At 40.2% G+C, this 17,305-nt stretch overlaps 1 protein-coding gene across 3 annotated transcripts in view; it reads left to right on the top strand.

Moving 5' to 3' along the window:
* hdac4 (histone deacetylase 4) overlaps positions 1-16,540 on the top strand; it is a 244,530-nt gene extending 227,990 nt beyond the window's left edge. For all 3 annotated transcript variants that reach the window (XM_030124416.1, XM_030124414.1, XM_030124417.1), the window contains 5 exons: positions 4,253-4,371; positions 5,616-5,749; positions 14,953-15,037; positions 15,235-15,376; positions 16,067-16,540. In XM_030124416.1, the coding sequence (XP_029980276.1) occupies positions 4,253-4,371; positions 5,616-5,749; positions 14,953-15,037; positions 15,235-15,376; positions 16,067-16,106 (520 nt within the window). In that variant the 3' untranslated portion in view covers positions 16,107-16,540. The remainder of the gene's footprint in view (positions 1-4,252; positions 4,372-5,615; positions 5,750-14,952; positions 15,038-15,234; positions 15,377-16,066) is intronic.
* The last annotated feature ends 765 nt before the right edge of the window (positions 16,541-17,305 follow it).

Below are 17,305 nucleotides of genomic sequence, written 5' to 3'. Positions count from 1 at the left end.
TAATACTTAGAGACACTGGCCACCCAAATCCAGATAGTTCATCCTTGAGTCCAAGTGAACATCAGTGTCACATTTGCAGAGATTCCCTTAAAGTGTTTCTGAGGTGTAATATTCATTACAGCAGACAAAGAGAATGTGTTTGAAACATACAAACTGAATGATGGAATGATCTTCTTATAGAGATACACCATGCACACACCTAAAATGTGTAGAATTTGTGCATTTTTGGTTTTGTGTTTGTTAGGGGCCATCTGGGACAAACAGGCTCTAGAATTGCTACTGTGTTCAGTGTAATGATACGTAATGTCCCCAACACCCAACAGGCCAGCTCATTTCCAGGATTTAAGAATAATTTCTGAGGCACTCTGTTTACTCATCACAAGTCATCACCTGTTGCTAGGCAAACAAACAGTGTTATGCTACACATGCAAACACATAATTTTGTGCACAGTGAGGAGTAGCTGTAAGCAAGTTAGCAGTGGTATATATTTGAGTTCTTCCTTACTCAGGATGTCCATACACAAGTGAGTCATCAACGCTTCCCTCCATTAATTATCAGAAAGGATTTTTCATCTCCACATGACCTCTGATTCATGTACAATAACTCCTCTTTTATGGCTGCTGGTTTTCCTTTATGCTCTTCTGCTAATTGATTGCTGTGGCTTTTATTTATTTAAATGTCAGGAGATTATTCTGGTGGGTGGGGGCTATAACTGATGACTCCAGCAGTTTTCAACCAGCCCAGAGTGTGTATCTATGGGGCCATTATTGTAGCAATATTATTTGCAAATGCGTGAGGAGAGTTGAGTGTCCGCATCTCAATCTGTCTGTGCGCAGTCGGATTTGCAAATGTGTAAATGAATCTGTAAATGTGTGATGACATTTGTGTGTCTGTACAACAATCTGCAAATGTGTAAAACAACTTGTGTGTGTGTAATCAGATTTGAAAAGTCAAAGTATTTTCACTACAAGACCCAGAAATACAGACAAATCATTGGTTACAAGTCAAGCGGCTTCTCGATTGGCTCTCTTTACACATGTGAATTTTGCTACACTTCTGCCGTGAGACATCCACAAATGCATAGCGGGATTTGTCTGTAAAATGAGGGTTTGTGTGCCTGGGCTCAGGCTCACAGGCTCCCTCATTCCGGTTACGTTCGGCTTTGCTCGTTCTTTACATTGGTAGTAATACAGCCTACACACATGTATCTGTCTGTGTTCAAGGTTGCAGGGAGGTGTGTGTGTGTGTGTGGGGGGGGGTGTCAGTAGAATCAAGTCTAATTGACAGTCAAGGTTTCCCTCTGCATATTGTATCAACCCACATGAGAGCCTGTGGCCAACTTCCTTTGCTGTGGGGTCTTTTATGATCCAGATGTTAATGAGCCAAGGCAGTGTGTGGATGTTTGTGACTGGGTGGAGTAAGTGAGAGAATAAAACTTCGTTAAACTTCATGAAATATTTTAACATCTCTACAAGGTTCAACACTTTTTTCTACTTCCTCAGATGGACAGGTGTATAATAAATTTACTTGCCCAAAGTCAAGATACTTTACTTTTTCCATACACAAAATTATGTTTTATCAGTCATCAAATGACAAAGTGAGATTGTCATGTATAGGAAGGGTTATCTGCTGCTGTCATTCAGATGGCAGCTTAGACACTGCAGTACTGAGGGGTATTTTTTGGACACTTAATGTTCCTTTAAAAAAACAAAACTGTTTTATCTGCTTTGCAGGGATTGGCACAACACATAAATATAGCTTCACCCACATTTTGTAATGCCACTAATCCTGACTACTGACTTCCAAGATTGTTGAAATTCTGCATTGTCTCTACCCACACCATACTTTTGCAAGTGTCTTATCATCACTGGGTACATGCAGCCCTCAGCAGATATATAATATGAAGTAAGATAACACAGTCAATTGATGACTGACAAATGAATCCTTTTATATGATGCCCCACACAGAACTACACACCAACTAAACAAACTAAAGCTGAAGAACTGTTAAAACAATGGGTCATGTTGCCATTTTTTCCACTCATGACTTTTAGTCATCTATAATTCGCTTTTTAGACCCCCTCAACCCCCATGGGATCTTCAGTCTTCTATTGTCTTGTTTCATGAATTTCTTCTTCTACGGCTCAGTCTTCTCTTCATCTTCTTTGCATGACATTTCTTTCTGAAACGTTGCCAGATGTTTGCTAATACACAGTGACGCACACACTCCATGTACTCTTGCTGTCTGGGACTACCAGAAGGCTCTCATACTACCTACTGCCTCTCCTTCAGACAGCTGTGTGTATGTATGTGTGTTGTGTTGTGGTAGGGGTATGGTGTGCACAGTTGAGGGTTGTAATTTGGTGGTGAACAAGAGATGGAAAAACTAGTGGCCACAAGAGTTCAGGGCATGCTTGCTTGCCCACAGCCAGCAAACCAGCACCGTGTTCCTGAGGTCGACAAAGTACAGGGGACCTATGGCAGAACCCTGTGGTACTCCATCACTCACAGACCTCACCAAAATATTATTTACCCAAATATCCCAGTACCACCAAAAAACTCACGTGTTTGTGATGTCCCTCAACCATTCTCAGAGAACCACTTTGGGCACTCTGGGATGAAACTACATCTACATTATCAAAAAATTTGATTACCATGATTTTTTATGACATTTTCTACAAAGTCTTGCAAGTGTTTCAGTATTACGGACTTTTAACTTATATATGACTTAAAAAGTGTGTAAACAGACTAAGTGCATAAATAATTTACCCATTTAGGTTTTGCAGATAAAGTAAACTAAGTCAAAGCTGCAAAGCAATAATGTTTGAGCCCTTGAACCTTGGCCCATTTTGTTTGTTCCTGCAGCCATTGATTTCTTTAACTCTAGCTTCTTATTGGATGTTGCACAAATGAGTTAAATGTCACCTTTTGCATCTAGTGTGTGGCACTAGTCAACAGCCATTAATTTTCTTATATGTTGCACTAAATAGCCCCAAGATACTTAAACTCCGTCCCTTAGGGCAGCAACTCATCCCCAACCCAGAGGGGGCACGTTACCCTTTTCTGAACCAGAACCATGGCCATAACCTTGGACTTAGAGGTGCTGATCCTCATCCCACCTGATTTACACTCAACTGTGAACCACCCAAGTGCAAGCTGGAAATCACAGTTTGATGAAGCCAACAGGACCACATCATCTGTATAAAAGCAGTGGGCCGCCGATCCCCATACTCCTGAAACATCTCCCAAAGGACACCCTGAGGGACGTGGTCAAATGCTTTCTCCAAATCCACAAAACACATGTGGAGTGGTTGGGCAAACTCCCATGAACTCTCTAAGACCCTGGAGAGGGTAAAGAGCTGGTGCAGGGATGAAAACCAAATTGTTCTTCTCAAGTTTACATCTACTCCGTGAAAGGTATCTTTTAAATAATATCCAAGTTTGCTTAAAGCTAAAAAAAAAATTAACTGAGAAATCTGGTCTAGTCTCATGCTGAGTTATATGTATCTATATCATCTCAGCTAATGTGTGAGTGAAAAATGATTGAATGAATGTTTATAATTTAACACATCAACGGTATAATGGTATTTAAAGAGAATCTGGGTGTAAACCTGACTCATGAATTCTCCAGCCACAGTTTGCAGTAAATTACTGTGAAGTTGTCCACTGCTGACTGGATTTCTGTGTATGAAACACTGCACACAAGCATTCCCTACCGACTGTTGTACACCAACAGCCCTCATTCACCACACCCATCCAGTGTTACACTTATCCTCCACATGCTAAACACACATACATGCAATTATATCTGTCCTCCCATTTCTCCTTTTTATTTAAGGATTTTGTAATGTATTGCTTCCTCCTAACTTTCCAAACTCACCATATCAGGAAGCGAACACTATTTTTTTCTGCCATAAACCTCTGTATAAAACCCATTAGATAGATGGTGAATTCACAGAACAGAATGAATTTAAAAGGCTGTGTTGATGTTTAAGCTTCCTACTGATGCTTCTTGTTGATTTGCACCTTTTGACAAAGTTTCATGCACCATAAGCTTGAAAGAGTGCATTTTTACAGTACTCTTGTTGGGTGGTTTCAGCCTTGGTCCTTTGAAAACCTCTTGATAACTTGACTTATAAGGTGTTCCAAAAAAATTAACTCACATCTTTTTGTTTCTTATATGACAATCATAAGAGTTTGTCAGCTTTAATGTGTTGCAATATGTATTTTCCTTGTGCTATTTTCTTTGTAGGACGGTGGTTATGCCTATTGCAAATGAGTTTTCCCCAGACATGGTTCTGGTATCGTCAGGCTTCGATGCTGTCGATGGCCATGCCCCACCACTTGGAGGATACAAACTCACAGCCAAATGTAAGTGTGGATGAGTTGCTCACCTACACCTGTCATTTCTAAGTCAGTATTTCCTTCTCATTTACTTGCAATTGTCTCGTTGATACATGAATATTTTAAAGCGTATCACTTCATTTTACTTTAAATTATAACTCAAGGAAAAAATACCACTGATTTTATTATTTATGGGCCCGTGTTTGAGGAAATTGAACATTTGTGTTCATTCTAGAAGCTACTGATAACATGTTTTGGGATCACTCTTGGGTGCCACTTGGCATTTTTTGTTTTTTGTTGAGTTATTTGCATCACCTCATCTTCATCTTTTATGTTTATGTATATGTCATTTATGAAACTTTTGTCTTCTTTGTGGTTGTAAACCTTTGGCATTTTTTACATTGTTTTCATCTTGTTATGCCTTAAAAGAACAACATAAAAATAACTACCTGGTTTCTTCAACTTACACTCAGCACCAAAAATAAGCATTTAAACTGGAAAGAAATAATAATTTAATCATTATTGATATTGACCGCTATGATGATTTTTATCGATAATGGCACAGCCCCTATTAGAAATGAATCCTAGTAGAATTTGCTCTACATCAGTATTTCACATTGCTTTATGTCATTTGTGGTGTGAGAAAAGGCAGTCATGATGGACTGCATCTGTCTTCTTTTGGATCACATTCAGACACATTTATGGCCAATCAATTTTTTTCCACAGCTGCTTGATAATTTAAATGTACAATGACCAAAATGCATGATCTTTGTTTGTATTTTGCCATTGCCCTATATTTATATTAGAACATTAGTGTGCAAGAAAACAGCTTTTCTAGAACCACCTTACAGTTTTGATATATAAGAAGTGGGGGTTTTAGTTGTGGATTTGGTGAAATGTGATGGTTTAGAGAGGATTGCACAAACAGTAGATGGAGGTAAAATGTCAATGAAAATAAGAGGCTGAATGCATATTTTAAACCCCTCCCTCCAAGAAGACAAAGATCAAATGCTGTGGCCAAGACTAAATGCAAAGGCACATTTATTAAAATTAAACCTGGTTTATATTATGTGGCTTGTTTTTTGGCCTCCACTAAATCTACAGTGTAGAGTCTCCTTCTCCTCTTGTCTCTGAGGCCCCCACCCCTTCCTGCATCCACACTCAAACCCCCGTTTTTCTCATTTTTCTTTGATCAATATCCAAAGAGGAAGTTAGAGACTGAATGCCTCCACCCCCCTTCCCCCCTTTGCTGTCATTTCCTGTGTGTTCAGGCCTCGGCTACCTGACCAGGCAGCTCATGGCTCTGGCAGGCGGTCGCTTGGTACTTGCCCTGGAGGGGGGTCATGACCTCACAGCCATATGTGATGCCTCCGAAGCCTGCGTCTCTGCCCTGCTTGGCAATGAGGTAAGTGGATTTTATAAGGAGGAGGGACAAGTTATAACAGAATATAACCAGAAATCACTATTAGAATGTATTTTGTTTCACTTAAGTTTTAAGGCTCCTGTGGACTAGAACTAGATTGGGACTGGGACATCAATGTAATAAAGTTGTATTTGCTGCCCTAACTCTAACCCTAACCCTAAAATCTACTGAATCTCAGGATATACAGGCTGAGATACAAGAATTAAACATCATCAGCATTGTAAGAGTTAAGCTAATGGCTAAGGTAATGGATACCCTGAACCAATAAAGTTTTTTATGTGAAGGGTAAGAATATCCAAGGTTGGGGGGGGGGGGGTTTGAGTGTGGACTGTCACTTGGGTAAGGAAGGCAACCTGGGATGACAATTTTACAAAGAAAGGCTGAGATGAGTACCCTGATGTAACACCTGTCACACTAATCAGTCTTTCATTTAATGGTGGGTTCCTGTTAGTTAAGTAGATGTAGGTCATAGCAGATTCACACTAGATTTCTACAAGAGTTCTACAAGAGTTTTTATCCCAAAATATCTTTGTTTACAAGACCAGGTCAGTGGGAATCTTTGAACCTCACTAATCCATTTTGCAAAATGTATGCTTTTGTCTATGTTTGGGCTTGTCATCCACAGGAATTCGGTGTTCTAGATCACAATAACAAAGATTTTTAACAAGGCTTTTCAAATTGTTTAACACTCCCGTTTGTGTGTATTGGTGTGGACAAGGAAAATAGAAAATAGAAAATGATTATTGATTATTATTATTACTATTATTGATTTGTGTAATGAACCTGCACCTTGTGCATTTTATGCACATTTATTTTAATTGCTGCGGAACCAGATTCAGTGAAGGATGTTACAGAGTCATGTACAGACTGATCAGTGACTTGAATCATGAAAAGAAACATAAATACCATGTCAGAAAGGATCAACCAGACAAAACAATAATATATCAGTGTATAGGTACCTCAGTCAACAGCTCAGATGGTATGTTGCTGTAAGATAGATTTCATCAGACTGGCAAAGTTTGAAACACTTTTTGCCCTTGGCCACACTGGCCGCAGGGTATTGTCATCAGTTGGTTGTCCATCCGTCCCTCCGTCCAAAACTTTGCTGTGTAATGATAAATCAGGCCACTGTGGGCAGTAGTGCACCTGATAGGTCAGGCCAAGGGTTTTCAAGTGCGCACACGTTATATTTAATCCTGTTACGATAATGATTATCAAAGCCTTGAAGAACAGAAACTAACTCTCTCTCTCTCTCTCTCTCTCTTTCTCTTTCTATCTATCTATAGATATAGATATATATCGCTTCCTTAATTTCACTGCGGCTAAACATTGGTTTCACTGTTATGTTTCACACAGATGCTTACTGTGATGCACATGACACCAGGATCAACACAAACAACATGGAGCGTAGCTCAGAAGAGATGAGGGCTAAAAGGGAGAAAATGTCTATATGCTCACTTTTCTACATTGGAACCATAACTGACTCCTTTAAACTTTTAAGCTTTCACACAAACATTACAAATATTTGTCTTTATTCTTTTCAGTTGTATGTTAGTTCCATCTTAAGTTGTTTATTGGATACAAATGTGTTACGGACTGCAGCAGACATATCGTTTGTACATGTCATTTGACTTGTTTTGTTGTCCATTATCTTGTGGAACATGAAGGCACTGGTCACCACTGACTGACTATGGATGAACTAGAGAACTGTTGAACATGTTTGCACTGTAGTAAAGAAAGCTTCTTGTTGAGAGTAGAGCAGAGTGGAGCACAACTCCATACTCAACATGTCACAAAAAATAGACATGGCTCAGTCTGATCAAGGTTTACATTAAACGTCCAAACTACAAGCATAAAGTACCAACCAACAACAGCAGCATTAGAGCTGCTAAGGCTCCAGGAATTCAAAGACACCTCAGCAGGGCGGATACCTGCCGCTGTCACAGAGGTCTGTACATTTCTAGCTTGAAGGACACTTTCCTTTCTCAAACCAGCCCTCTGCAAAAATAATGAATGGGATCAGGGGGCTGCGCTTCTTAAGTTTCGGCAGCATGCGGAGCAACACGCTCCACAGGGTTTCAGAGGAGGTCACTGGGTGGGGGCCACGAGGAGATGAAAACTCGAAAATAGGCAGGGGGCAGTGAGCGTCAATTGCCTGAACCCTGCAGGACGACCCTCTCACTGGTCCACATCTGAAAATGGTTACCTAACACCTCTTCAGCGAGGTCAGAGCAGGCTCAGCAATCAAAAAATAAAGGAAAATGGACCAATCATTTGATGTCAGCAAGGAGAGATTTGTCGTTATAAAGCAGCTGCACAGTACAGTAACCATGAAAGACTTCAGAAGTTTGAGAGTCTTCTGTAAACTTTAGATGGGATGCAGATCGCTTTTATTTCCTCTGTAAACAATCCAATGATACACAAATTAATTTTCCTGATTAACATTTTAACATCTCACAGGTGGTGACCCATTATGGGGTTTGATTGAGCCAGGTTTGAACTCGTCTAATTTAGGTTCTGTTTTTTGCCCTATCCATATTAATGTAGATATTTTTTTTACATTTGGGCCTCTTGTACACATTCATTGATTTCAAAAAAATTAAATTGTAGCTGAAGCATCAAATATAGGTGACGTGTACTGATGTGTGGCGGAATGCATGCAATATAAAGAATTTGCTTCAACCTAAGCGACACAAGAAGTAAATGAAGTATATAATCAAACTTGTTGCTTTTCAACTTCATGGGATCTGCCTCTGCTACCTACAGTATTATCCAGTGTCCATGGTAGAAATAATGGTTTGTCCAGGTGTTTTTACTGGTTTGTTGTCATTTCTCTGTTAAAGTGTTGGCAAAGGTATTTTGTAAAACAGAGGACAAAAACATCTATTTAGAAAAATATCTTTATTAGCGTGGACATGGCAATAGTCACATACTAAGAAAGTAGAAGATGTTCCCTGTCAAAGTCTAATCCTTGCATTTTGACTTTTGTTTTAAACCTAACCTTAAGTAAACACTGTAGTCCAAACAGCTCTGTTCTGATGCATTCATCTTAATAACAGAGGTCAGCTGATAGTGGATTATAAGATTTTAATCAGACAATAAAATCCCTCTTCCTCCCAGCAAAAGATTTAAACACAGAAATAGTCTAGTGCATGTCTGATATGACCCATCTTTCACTTAATTTGAAAGTAGATAACTGTTGAACTGAGCATTAAACTCAAAGTAACTGGTCAATAAGTCAGTGGTTGGTATTTTAATTTTAGAAACCTTTTCCTTTTTCATATCCATTGTTACCTCATGTCTTGGTTTCATGTTATATCTCACTGTGTTCTGAGAAATGTCAAAAGGATTTCATCATCCAACAAATCAACTTACAGGTATTGGTTAAGTGAGCTGACCTCATATTAGCTGCCACTATAAGCACCTACTTCTGCCTCCAAACCAATAAATCAATCAAACTGAGTGATCACTACTGTGGTCTGTGCTGATGTTCAAGAAACTTGTCCTGAAATCATGATTACACTCGGTAGCTGAGTTAACATTGAGTCAGGCTTCTATTAAATCTGCTAAATCTGAATTATAATATGCCAAAACAAAAACGCAACAGTTTATAAATGTTGGCTTCACAAAATGCACATCACATTTGGGGCAATGGAGTGAAACCTGATAAATGAACAGCTTTGATCTTAGTATGATGGTTGTTGTCGTATGTAAACAAGAGACTTTCAATGGTGGGAAAATTACTAATCTTATTGTGTACATTAGTCAGCGTTTGTTTTTTGTGTCTGTTGATGATCAATGTGTTGCTGTAACATTATTTATAGTGTTGGAAGTGTTTACTGTTCCTATTTTCTTAGCCATGATCCACATTCAGTGGCTAACCTTCAAGCTTGTACCTAATGGCGATTAAGTAGCAAAGTGAATTTATTCAACACTGTTGTGACGATGATATGGCATTCAGCCAATGAGGTTATGGTTGCACTGTAATTATTACTTAGAAATCCATTGCCTGGTTTCCACGAAACTTACAGCCAAGGCCAAGGACAAATCCATCATTGTCGGGGACGCCATTACATGTTCAGTGAGTGACCTGTAGTGACATCTAATGGTTCAGTTGCAGATAGGAACCTTGTTCATCCTGCCCTACAGTGGTCACTAAAATTATGAAACCTGAAGACCCTTATTGGACCCAGTGATTGGTGCATTCTGGGCTTTTGAGTTAAGGCAGTATTTACTCTGGTTCACAGACATATTTAATTACAGCAATGCACCTTCATTCTCCTTAATACAGAAAAAAGAAGTAGTTCATTCAGCGCTAAGAAGACGCTGTGTGCACACTGCAACTACAAGGCTTCAGTTTTTAGTCTTGAATCTTAAAAAGAAACCTCATCTGTATCATGACAACTGCCTGAGTTTAAATAAAAAGCTTTAGGGAATGCCTCATTAGCAGATGATGGCTTTGATTAAATTGTGAAAAACAAATTTAGATGTTCCCTGTTTCTTGTGTCAGTTGGCAACAGGTGATGTCAGCTGTTTTGAACAAAGGCAAATCATTCATTTGTGGGAAGCTTTGATAAACCGAAAAAATTGAGGCTGAAATATCCCTGATCAGGTCAAAATGGCAGGAAGCAAGTGTTTTTATCATAATCTCAGTGAAGGTCTGTAATGGACGTGGAATGCAGCTTGAGGACGTCAGTGGGGGATAGAGCTCGAAGCAGAAAAGGGGTCTGGTGGTTTTCAGCTGCTGACAAAGTCCAACAATGGCCTCAGATGGCAACAAGACAGCGTCATTAAAAGTCAATCCTAAAAGGCTTTATGGGTAACTATAGCCTCAGCATTCAAGTCAAGCAGCAAAGTGAATCAGAGCACTGAGTGGCTGCCAGTCATATTTATTTCTGATGTCTCCACAGAGTATGTTTTTCTTTTTTCTTTTTCTTCAGGATATTTGAAGCATGTATTGTGTGTTTGTTGGATGAGTGTGAATGGAATGAATGAGTCGGCTCAGACATGGAACCACAGCTGGATTACATGGTCAGCTGTGCTTTTGTTTAAGAAATGCTTCAAACTGGCCGAGCATTTGTATTGTCTGTATGTGTGTAGAAGCAGATGCCACCGTGCTGAACATCTCTGGGCTAAACTTAAACCATAACTTATAAGCAATGCCAGAACATACTTCATAGTCAGCAGCTGGATCCTATGATCAGTGCAAGTCAAAAGAAACTAAGAAATTCATTCATTGTATAAGTAGTGCTGATATTGTGTGTCAGTCTAAATACTGATTTTTGTAGCTGTGGCATGGCAACATATTTTAAGTGTTCCTTCCATCCTCTTCAGCTCCGGTGGAGCTTGTACTCAGTGTTTTACTGCTTGCCAGTGTGAGAAATATATCTCTGCTTTTATTGGCAGGTTAAGTCAGGCTTTGCTATAATGAGCATTAAGTTTCCTTTGAAAGCAGCTCAAATTAGCTGGGAAAGAGAGGGACCAAAATTGCTGAATGGACTTTACAGGCTGTTTTATTCTCCCCCAACACTGTAGTAGGTAATCGTGAAGTCTTTCTAGTTAAATAGCTCATGAATGATGCATTGGTGACTACACTAGTCAACTCTGAACTCAGGACTAATTGATGATTGCCTGCGAACAGATGTTGGCCCACTCCGAATCACGGTTGTTAGCAATTATTTGATAAACAACAGGCTAATATGCTAATTGTAAGCAGCTGTCGGTGAGGTTTTTCGGTGTGTTTACACTCCAGTTACAGTAAGACGCTCGACTTCACCTGTCCCCCCTCGAGCCTGACCATTCACCACAACCACCCCATGAGGCAAGTCTTAAACCCCCCTCTCCAAAAGGTCACCTGCTCTGCACAATACACATCATTACCTTGTTCAGTTAGCATAACATAATCAACTGGTTTTAGTGACTGCCAGCATATGCTCATGGACACAACAGTAAACAATGGATGCCTTGTGCGTTTTTCTTTTGCTGAACAAGTGGAATTCCTCGTCTTTCCACTGTTCTGGTTTCAGCCTCCCTCTGGAATGTTTTTACCGGGGAACATTCCTCACTTTTAGCTCATGGCACTGCACTGTGTCTCCGTTTATTTGGCAAGGACCAAGCGTATTGGAACACATGGAAATAGACTTCAGATAGAAATCACTCAGCACTGACAGCAGAAAACCCTTCCCTATTAACCACAACAGTTCATCCTATGCAATAGTCGAGGACCAGCTCAAATAAACAGTTGTGTGGCTGTGGATGATGTGGCAGACAGATGGATGCTTTTATCTAAGTGTCATGCCAGTCTGCCTGTTTGGATACTTGTGTTGGCTTACCTGCCAGGCGGGGGCCCCCAGAGAACCCTGACAAGAGCCATTAAAGTTTATAAGCATGAGGCCCAGCTGTCAATCAAGCTGACGGGCTGCCCTCTTCCAACCTCGCTCTGAGGTGAACCCCACAAAACCCCAGAGAACGCCTGACCCGACTTTGACAGAGGCATAGTAACTGGGTTACTATGGGATGGGCCGGGCTCGGCTCAAACCAGTTTGGGAAATGGTGAGTTGACGGTTGCTGTAGCCTGAAGGCTGGAAAAGGAAGTTTTTTGACTGAAAGATTGATGGGTTTAGTCTCCACATTGGCTTGGAAAATTTTAGGGTGGGTATGACTAATAGGTGCTGCTGTTTCTAAAGCCACCTCAGCCATAATTACGGCATGTTAATGCCAAAGTCTAAGATGTCTATAGCTGATAGTCCAGGAGAGCAGCTTCGCCAGTTTCTTAGTGCTGTTGTTTCAGGTACTGTTGGAAAAACTACAAATCTAAATCTACATTATAAAATTAGATAAACAGTCCATGAGTTTGAAGGTTTATCAGATACCAACACCACACAACAGTTAATAACCAGGCCAGAGGACACAACAGTAATTTGGCCCATTTTGTCCAGAAACCTGAAGCTGGATTTATGTTTGCCCTCTGATCCACTGTCTGACATCTGACCCTTCTCACACTTCAAATGTAGTTTCAAGCTCCACCATTTTGTCAAAGCTGTTATCTAACACATGTCTGCAGTTTTTGATACCTGTGGCTGCGTTTTGGCTGTTTCTGTCTAAATGACATTTGAGTTAGTTCGTCATATTGGAGGAAGTACAACTACTGTGATGCCTCCACATGAGGATTGCCTAGACTCTGTCTCCACAAGGCACTGTACAGGTCACCTTTAGATCCTCCTAAACTTGCATAAATCTTGCATGTTGAATCCATATTTGAACAAATATTGGTGTCTTGTCAGCAGTCCTCACGTACTTGTCATCATTTATTCATTTCTATTGTACTTTTATTGTTGTTTCTGTACTTTCACATTTGCCTTTTATTGATCCACCAACTTTTCCACCTTTCCCGAGCGTGTAAGATTTTTTTTTTCAGTGTTTCAAGGAAAAATCTTAATTCCACTCTTCATTCAATTTTTTTCTTATGTAAAAAAAATTAAAATGTGTTTTTAAAAAATAGTCTACACTTATTGACATTAATGAGAAGAACGTGCTTTGTGTTGAATCTCTGGTATCCCTCCTATTGTGAGTCTTAATGTGACACTCTGTATCTGTCAGCTGTGTTTGTGAATGCATGAGCCTCTGTCCATTCCTGTGTGCATGATGTAGGCTGTCGTGCCACAGCAGGATTAAAGTATCCCTCTCCCCAGACTACCTCTTCCCTTGGCTCTGCTGACCCCTCCCACTCACTGTTTGTTTTAATTAAAAGAAAACTTTCAGCCTTGGCCAAGCGAGACGGACTGATGATGACTTTTTCCTCTTCTCTCTGGCATTTGCTGCCTCATTCCCAAACTCTTGGCCAAAGCCTTCTCTTCTTTCATTCTGTGTGCTTCTCAGTTCAGTCCCTTTATTCCAGTGCTGCCTTTGCTGGAGCTAAATGAGCCTGTTTGACAAAATGGGATAAGAACGTGTCGTATGTGCAGTCGGCCAAAGGGGAAATTGAATCATTCCGGGTTGAGAAAGCACGTCGGGGAATAGCCCTGTTTCCTCTGCGCTGTGGTTTGGACACTGTCATAAGTGTGTGTGTGTGTGTGTGTGTGTGTGTGTGTGTGTGTGTGTGTGTGCATGCATGTGTGTGTGCGTGTGCCTCTGTGTACACTAGTACTACTAGTATACCGTAGTACTAGTATATACTAGTACTAGTACTTGTCCTTAACTCCTTAACTCGTTCTTAACAGTGGGACACTGTACAAAGCTGACATTATAGTTTGTGTCATAAAGTAGTGAACCTGGGTGTGAGTGGGAGGAGGTGTACATCTGCATGTGCATGTGTATGTGCAGACCCTGTTTCTATTGTGTCAGCAGCTCAGACCCCCTCCCCACCTCTTGGACCAATCCAACACTGGGCTACGGTCCACATTCAGTCCTCCAAACCAAGAGGGAAGGGCATGTTGGAGGTTTCTGCAGTGATTTGGAGCAGTGTTGCTGGACACCTGTCAGTCACATTTCATAAAAAAAAAAAAATAATAATCCAGCCCCAGTGTAGTAAAAAATGTTCAAAGCACCCATTTGAGATCCACAGGGTCAGGGTTAAATTATTTAGTTATTTGCATACATGTTTTCTAAAGTAATGTACATTGTTCTGACAACTGCATTGAAAGTGAAATCAAGTGCAAAAAACTAGCATACATTCTGTTTTATGGATGGGAGAAAAATCTCCACCTAAATGCAATTATTTTGTGCCATTTTTTTAGTAGCTGATTTAGTATACTGGTAAGAAGAAATCAGAACATTAAGATATCCCGTTACCTCCATCTAAATGCAACTATTTGGTATCATTCATAACTTACTTTCACATCTGTATCTTTTTAATAAAAGGCATCAACTGTATATATTAATTATATATCTCTTCAAAAGGTTGTTTTACCTGTTGAAGATATCCACTATGTTCATGTGGAAATGCCATTAAGAATTGTCAGAGATATGCATTTACACACAGCTTTGGTGTTCTTATTTATCCTATAGATAAAGCCTGTTGTGAATGGGGATGGAAGTGAGTCCCCTTGGGAAACACTGCTCCAGAGACGGGAATTGCACTTAGCTGATTTAGGTCCACAGAGGCTTCAGTGCATTTCAGTTTCAGGTTGTTCCCATAGTTACATTTGAGCACAAATGAGTTTAGATGATTTTTGTATGTGTTCTAGTTGGAGCCCCTTCTTGATGAGGTTCTGCAGCAGAGGCCAAACCCCAACGCTGTCCACTCAATGGAGAAAGTCATCCAAGCTCATAGTGAGTGTGTTATTTCCACTGAGAACTGCATCAGCATATGTGTCGTTTGTCTTATTGAATGATGCTTTGTTATTCAGTTTTTCATTTTGATGTCTTCTACTTATGTTGATTGTACAGTTATAACACGATTGTATTAATCTGTGTTTGGTACATTTTACATCACAGTAACTGTCCTGTTCTGTCCTGATGTTTTGTAGGTAAGTACTGGCGCTCGCTGCAACGCTCCGCCTCCACCCTCGGCTGTTCGTTGACTGAAGCCCTCCAGCAAGAAGCAGACGAAGCTGAGACTGTCTCTGCAATGGCCTCTTTGTCTGTTGCTAACAAGCACATTGGAAAGAGGTACTGAATGTGGCCTTTTTACTTTAAGTATATAGTGTACCTGTTGGTTTATGTCTGTGTGTACGTGATTTAGAAAATACACTACTCAGCATAAAAAGTCCCACATGCAATATTTAATTGGACAGCTTTTAGCTTTGATGACAGGATGCATTTCACTGTGGCATCATATATGCCGTGCAATACTTACACCCTGTCACAGTAAATGTCACAACATGTGTTTCTGTCCATAGTTGCATTAGATTTTGTCCAGATTTTGTAATGATGATGGAGAGTTGGACATGAAGGCTTCTACATTATATCATAAAGAAACATATGAATCACTGCAGTAATTATCCAATGGAAGGATCTGAACTGTTTACTGTGTTCAATGCAGGCGCAGACCTTTTTTGACCAGGCTGTGTAGAGAGAGAGAAGTAGAGTTGCAAGTATTTATAATGGTGTCCAAATCTGGAATGTGAATATAAAGCTTACTGAATGTGTGATATACAGTTCCTGAATTGTTCCAACACCTATTGCACCACCTTAACTTTAGTTACTGTTGCCATTTTTTTGTTAGGGTAATAGTACAAAAGAATTAGAATCCTAGATTTGAGTTCAAACACAGGGTTCCAGCCCCACTGATTCATAAATAGTAAATAAAATGCAATATGTACATAACACAGCTAACATTCTGTATGGTGTTTTCCTTAGAGCGGAAGAGGAACCAATGGAAGAGGAAGGCCCTCTGTAAGGAAACATCCACAGCCTTTAACCACCCAGACCAGTCTTCAACTTTGACGGCGTCCTCATCCTGTCAAATCTTAGTCTCACCACACCAGATCACCATGGTGTTTGATGAAGTGAGGGAGGAAGCAAAGCTGACAGAAGTGAAAGGAAGCAGCAAGGATGAGCCACTCACTGGCTGGTCAGCAGTCCAAACCATAGTCGGCACAAAAGGGTTGTATTCAGATAAACTCGACGGACTCCACCATCACGGCACCAGTGCTTGGGAAACACTGCATATGTTCAGATGTGCCAATTGGTTCTACACACAGATAATCTACTCAGTTTATTATTCCATGTTTTTCTCTGCATTACCTTGCTCTTGTCACTTTGATCAAAAGTTGCCAGAGCCAAAATTATTGTGACTCTGCTTTGTGGATCATTCCAGCTTTTTCAGAAAATCCAGTTGAACAGATTGAAGGAGTAACAATTGGTTCAATTGGAGATGAAAACAGTCTGCAGATGTTCTCATTCCAACATGACTGACAGTAAAACACTGTATATATGTGCCTTTTGTTAAATTTGGTGAATTTTTAGTTGAACTTTAAGATCTTTGCCTTAAACAATGGGAATGAGGCCTCTTTCCCCAAACCCTTCAACATTTCTGTTCCATAGATACCCACTGCCTGCATGTTGTTGGCACATAGACTGGAGGACCTTGGCACGTTTTCTTGTAATTTTCTTGTATCCAGTCCACTGTACCGTCCCTTCCTGTTGCTCAACCTTTCTTTTTCTCCTTTTATTTCTAATCTCAGCTTGGAGGGTACTGCTCAGCCATAAATTGGAGGTGGATCAGTTTAAAATGAAGGTTTGGTGGTGTTCTATTAAGTAGTTCAAACAGCGAGTTGTTCGAGAATGCACTGAAGTAGAGCAGCAGGACTTCTGAAAACCACAGCACCGTTGATGCTGTAGTTGTACAACAATCAAGCCAAAGCATGATGGACTGTCATTTGTGTTGAGACAAACACCTTACAATCACTAGCACATCACAAAGATGCACAGCTTACTATTTTTACACTCTCATGCCTCATGAAATAGTCTCACAATTTGCAGATTAAGGCATAAAGATGAATTAATGACATTTGAAGAGGCCTCTCTGCAGCTTCATGGTAACAAGGACCATACCACCTGGGATTTCCAAAGGGGTGTTCCAGGGCTGCACAGCTG

This window comes from Sphaeramia orbicularis, chromosome 21, assembly GCF_902148855.1.
Source record: "Sphaeramia orbicularis chromosome 21, fSphaOr1.1, whole genome shotgun sequence".
In the NCBI taxonomy this organism is placed as follows: domain Eukaryota; kingdom Metazoa; phylum Chordata; class Actinopteri; order Kurtiformes; family Apogonidae; genus Sphaeramia; species Sphaeramia orbicularis.
Note: the sequence above shows the minus strand (reverse complement) of the source record. Positions and strands in the feature narration are given on the sequence as shown.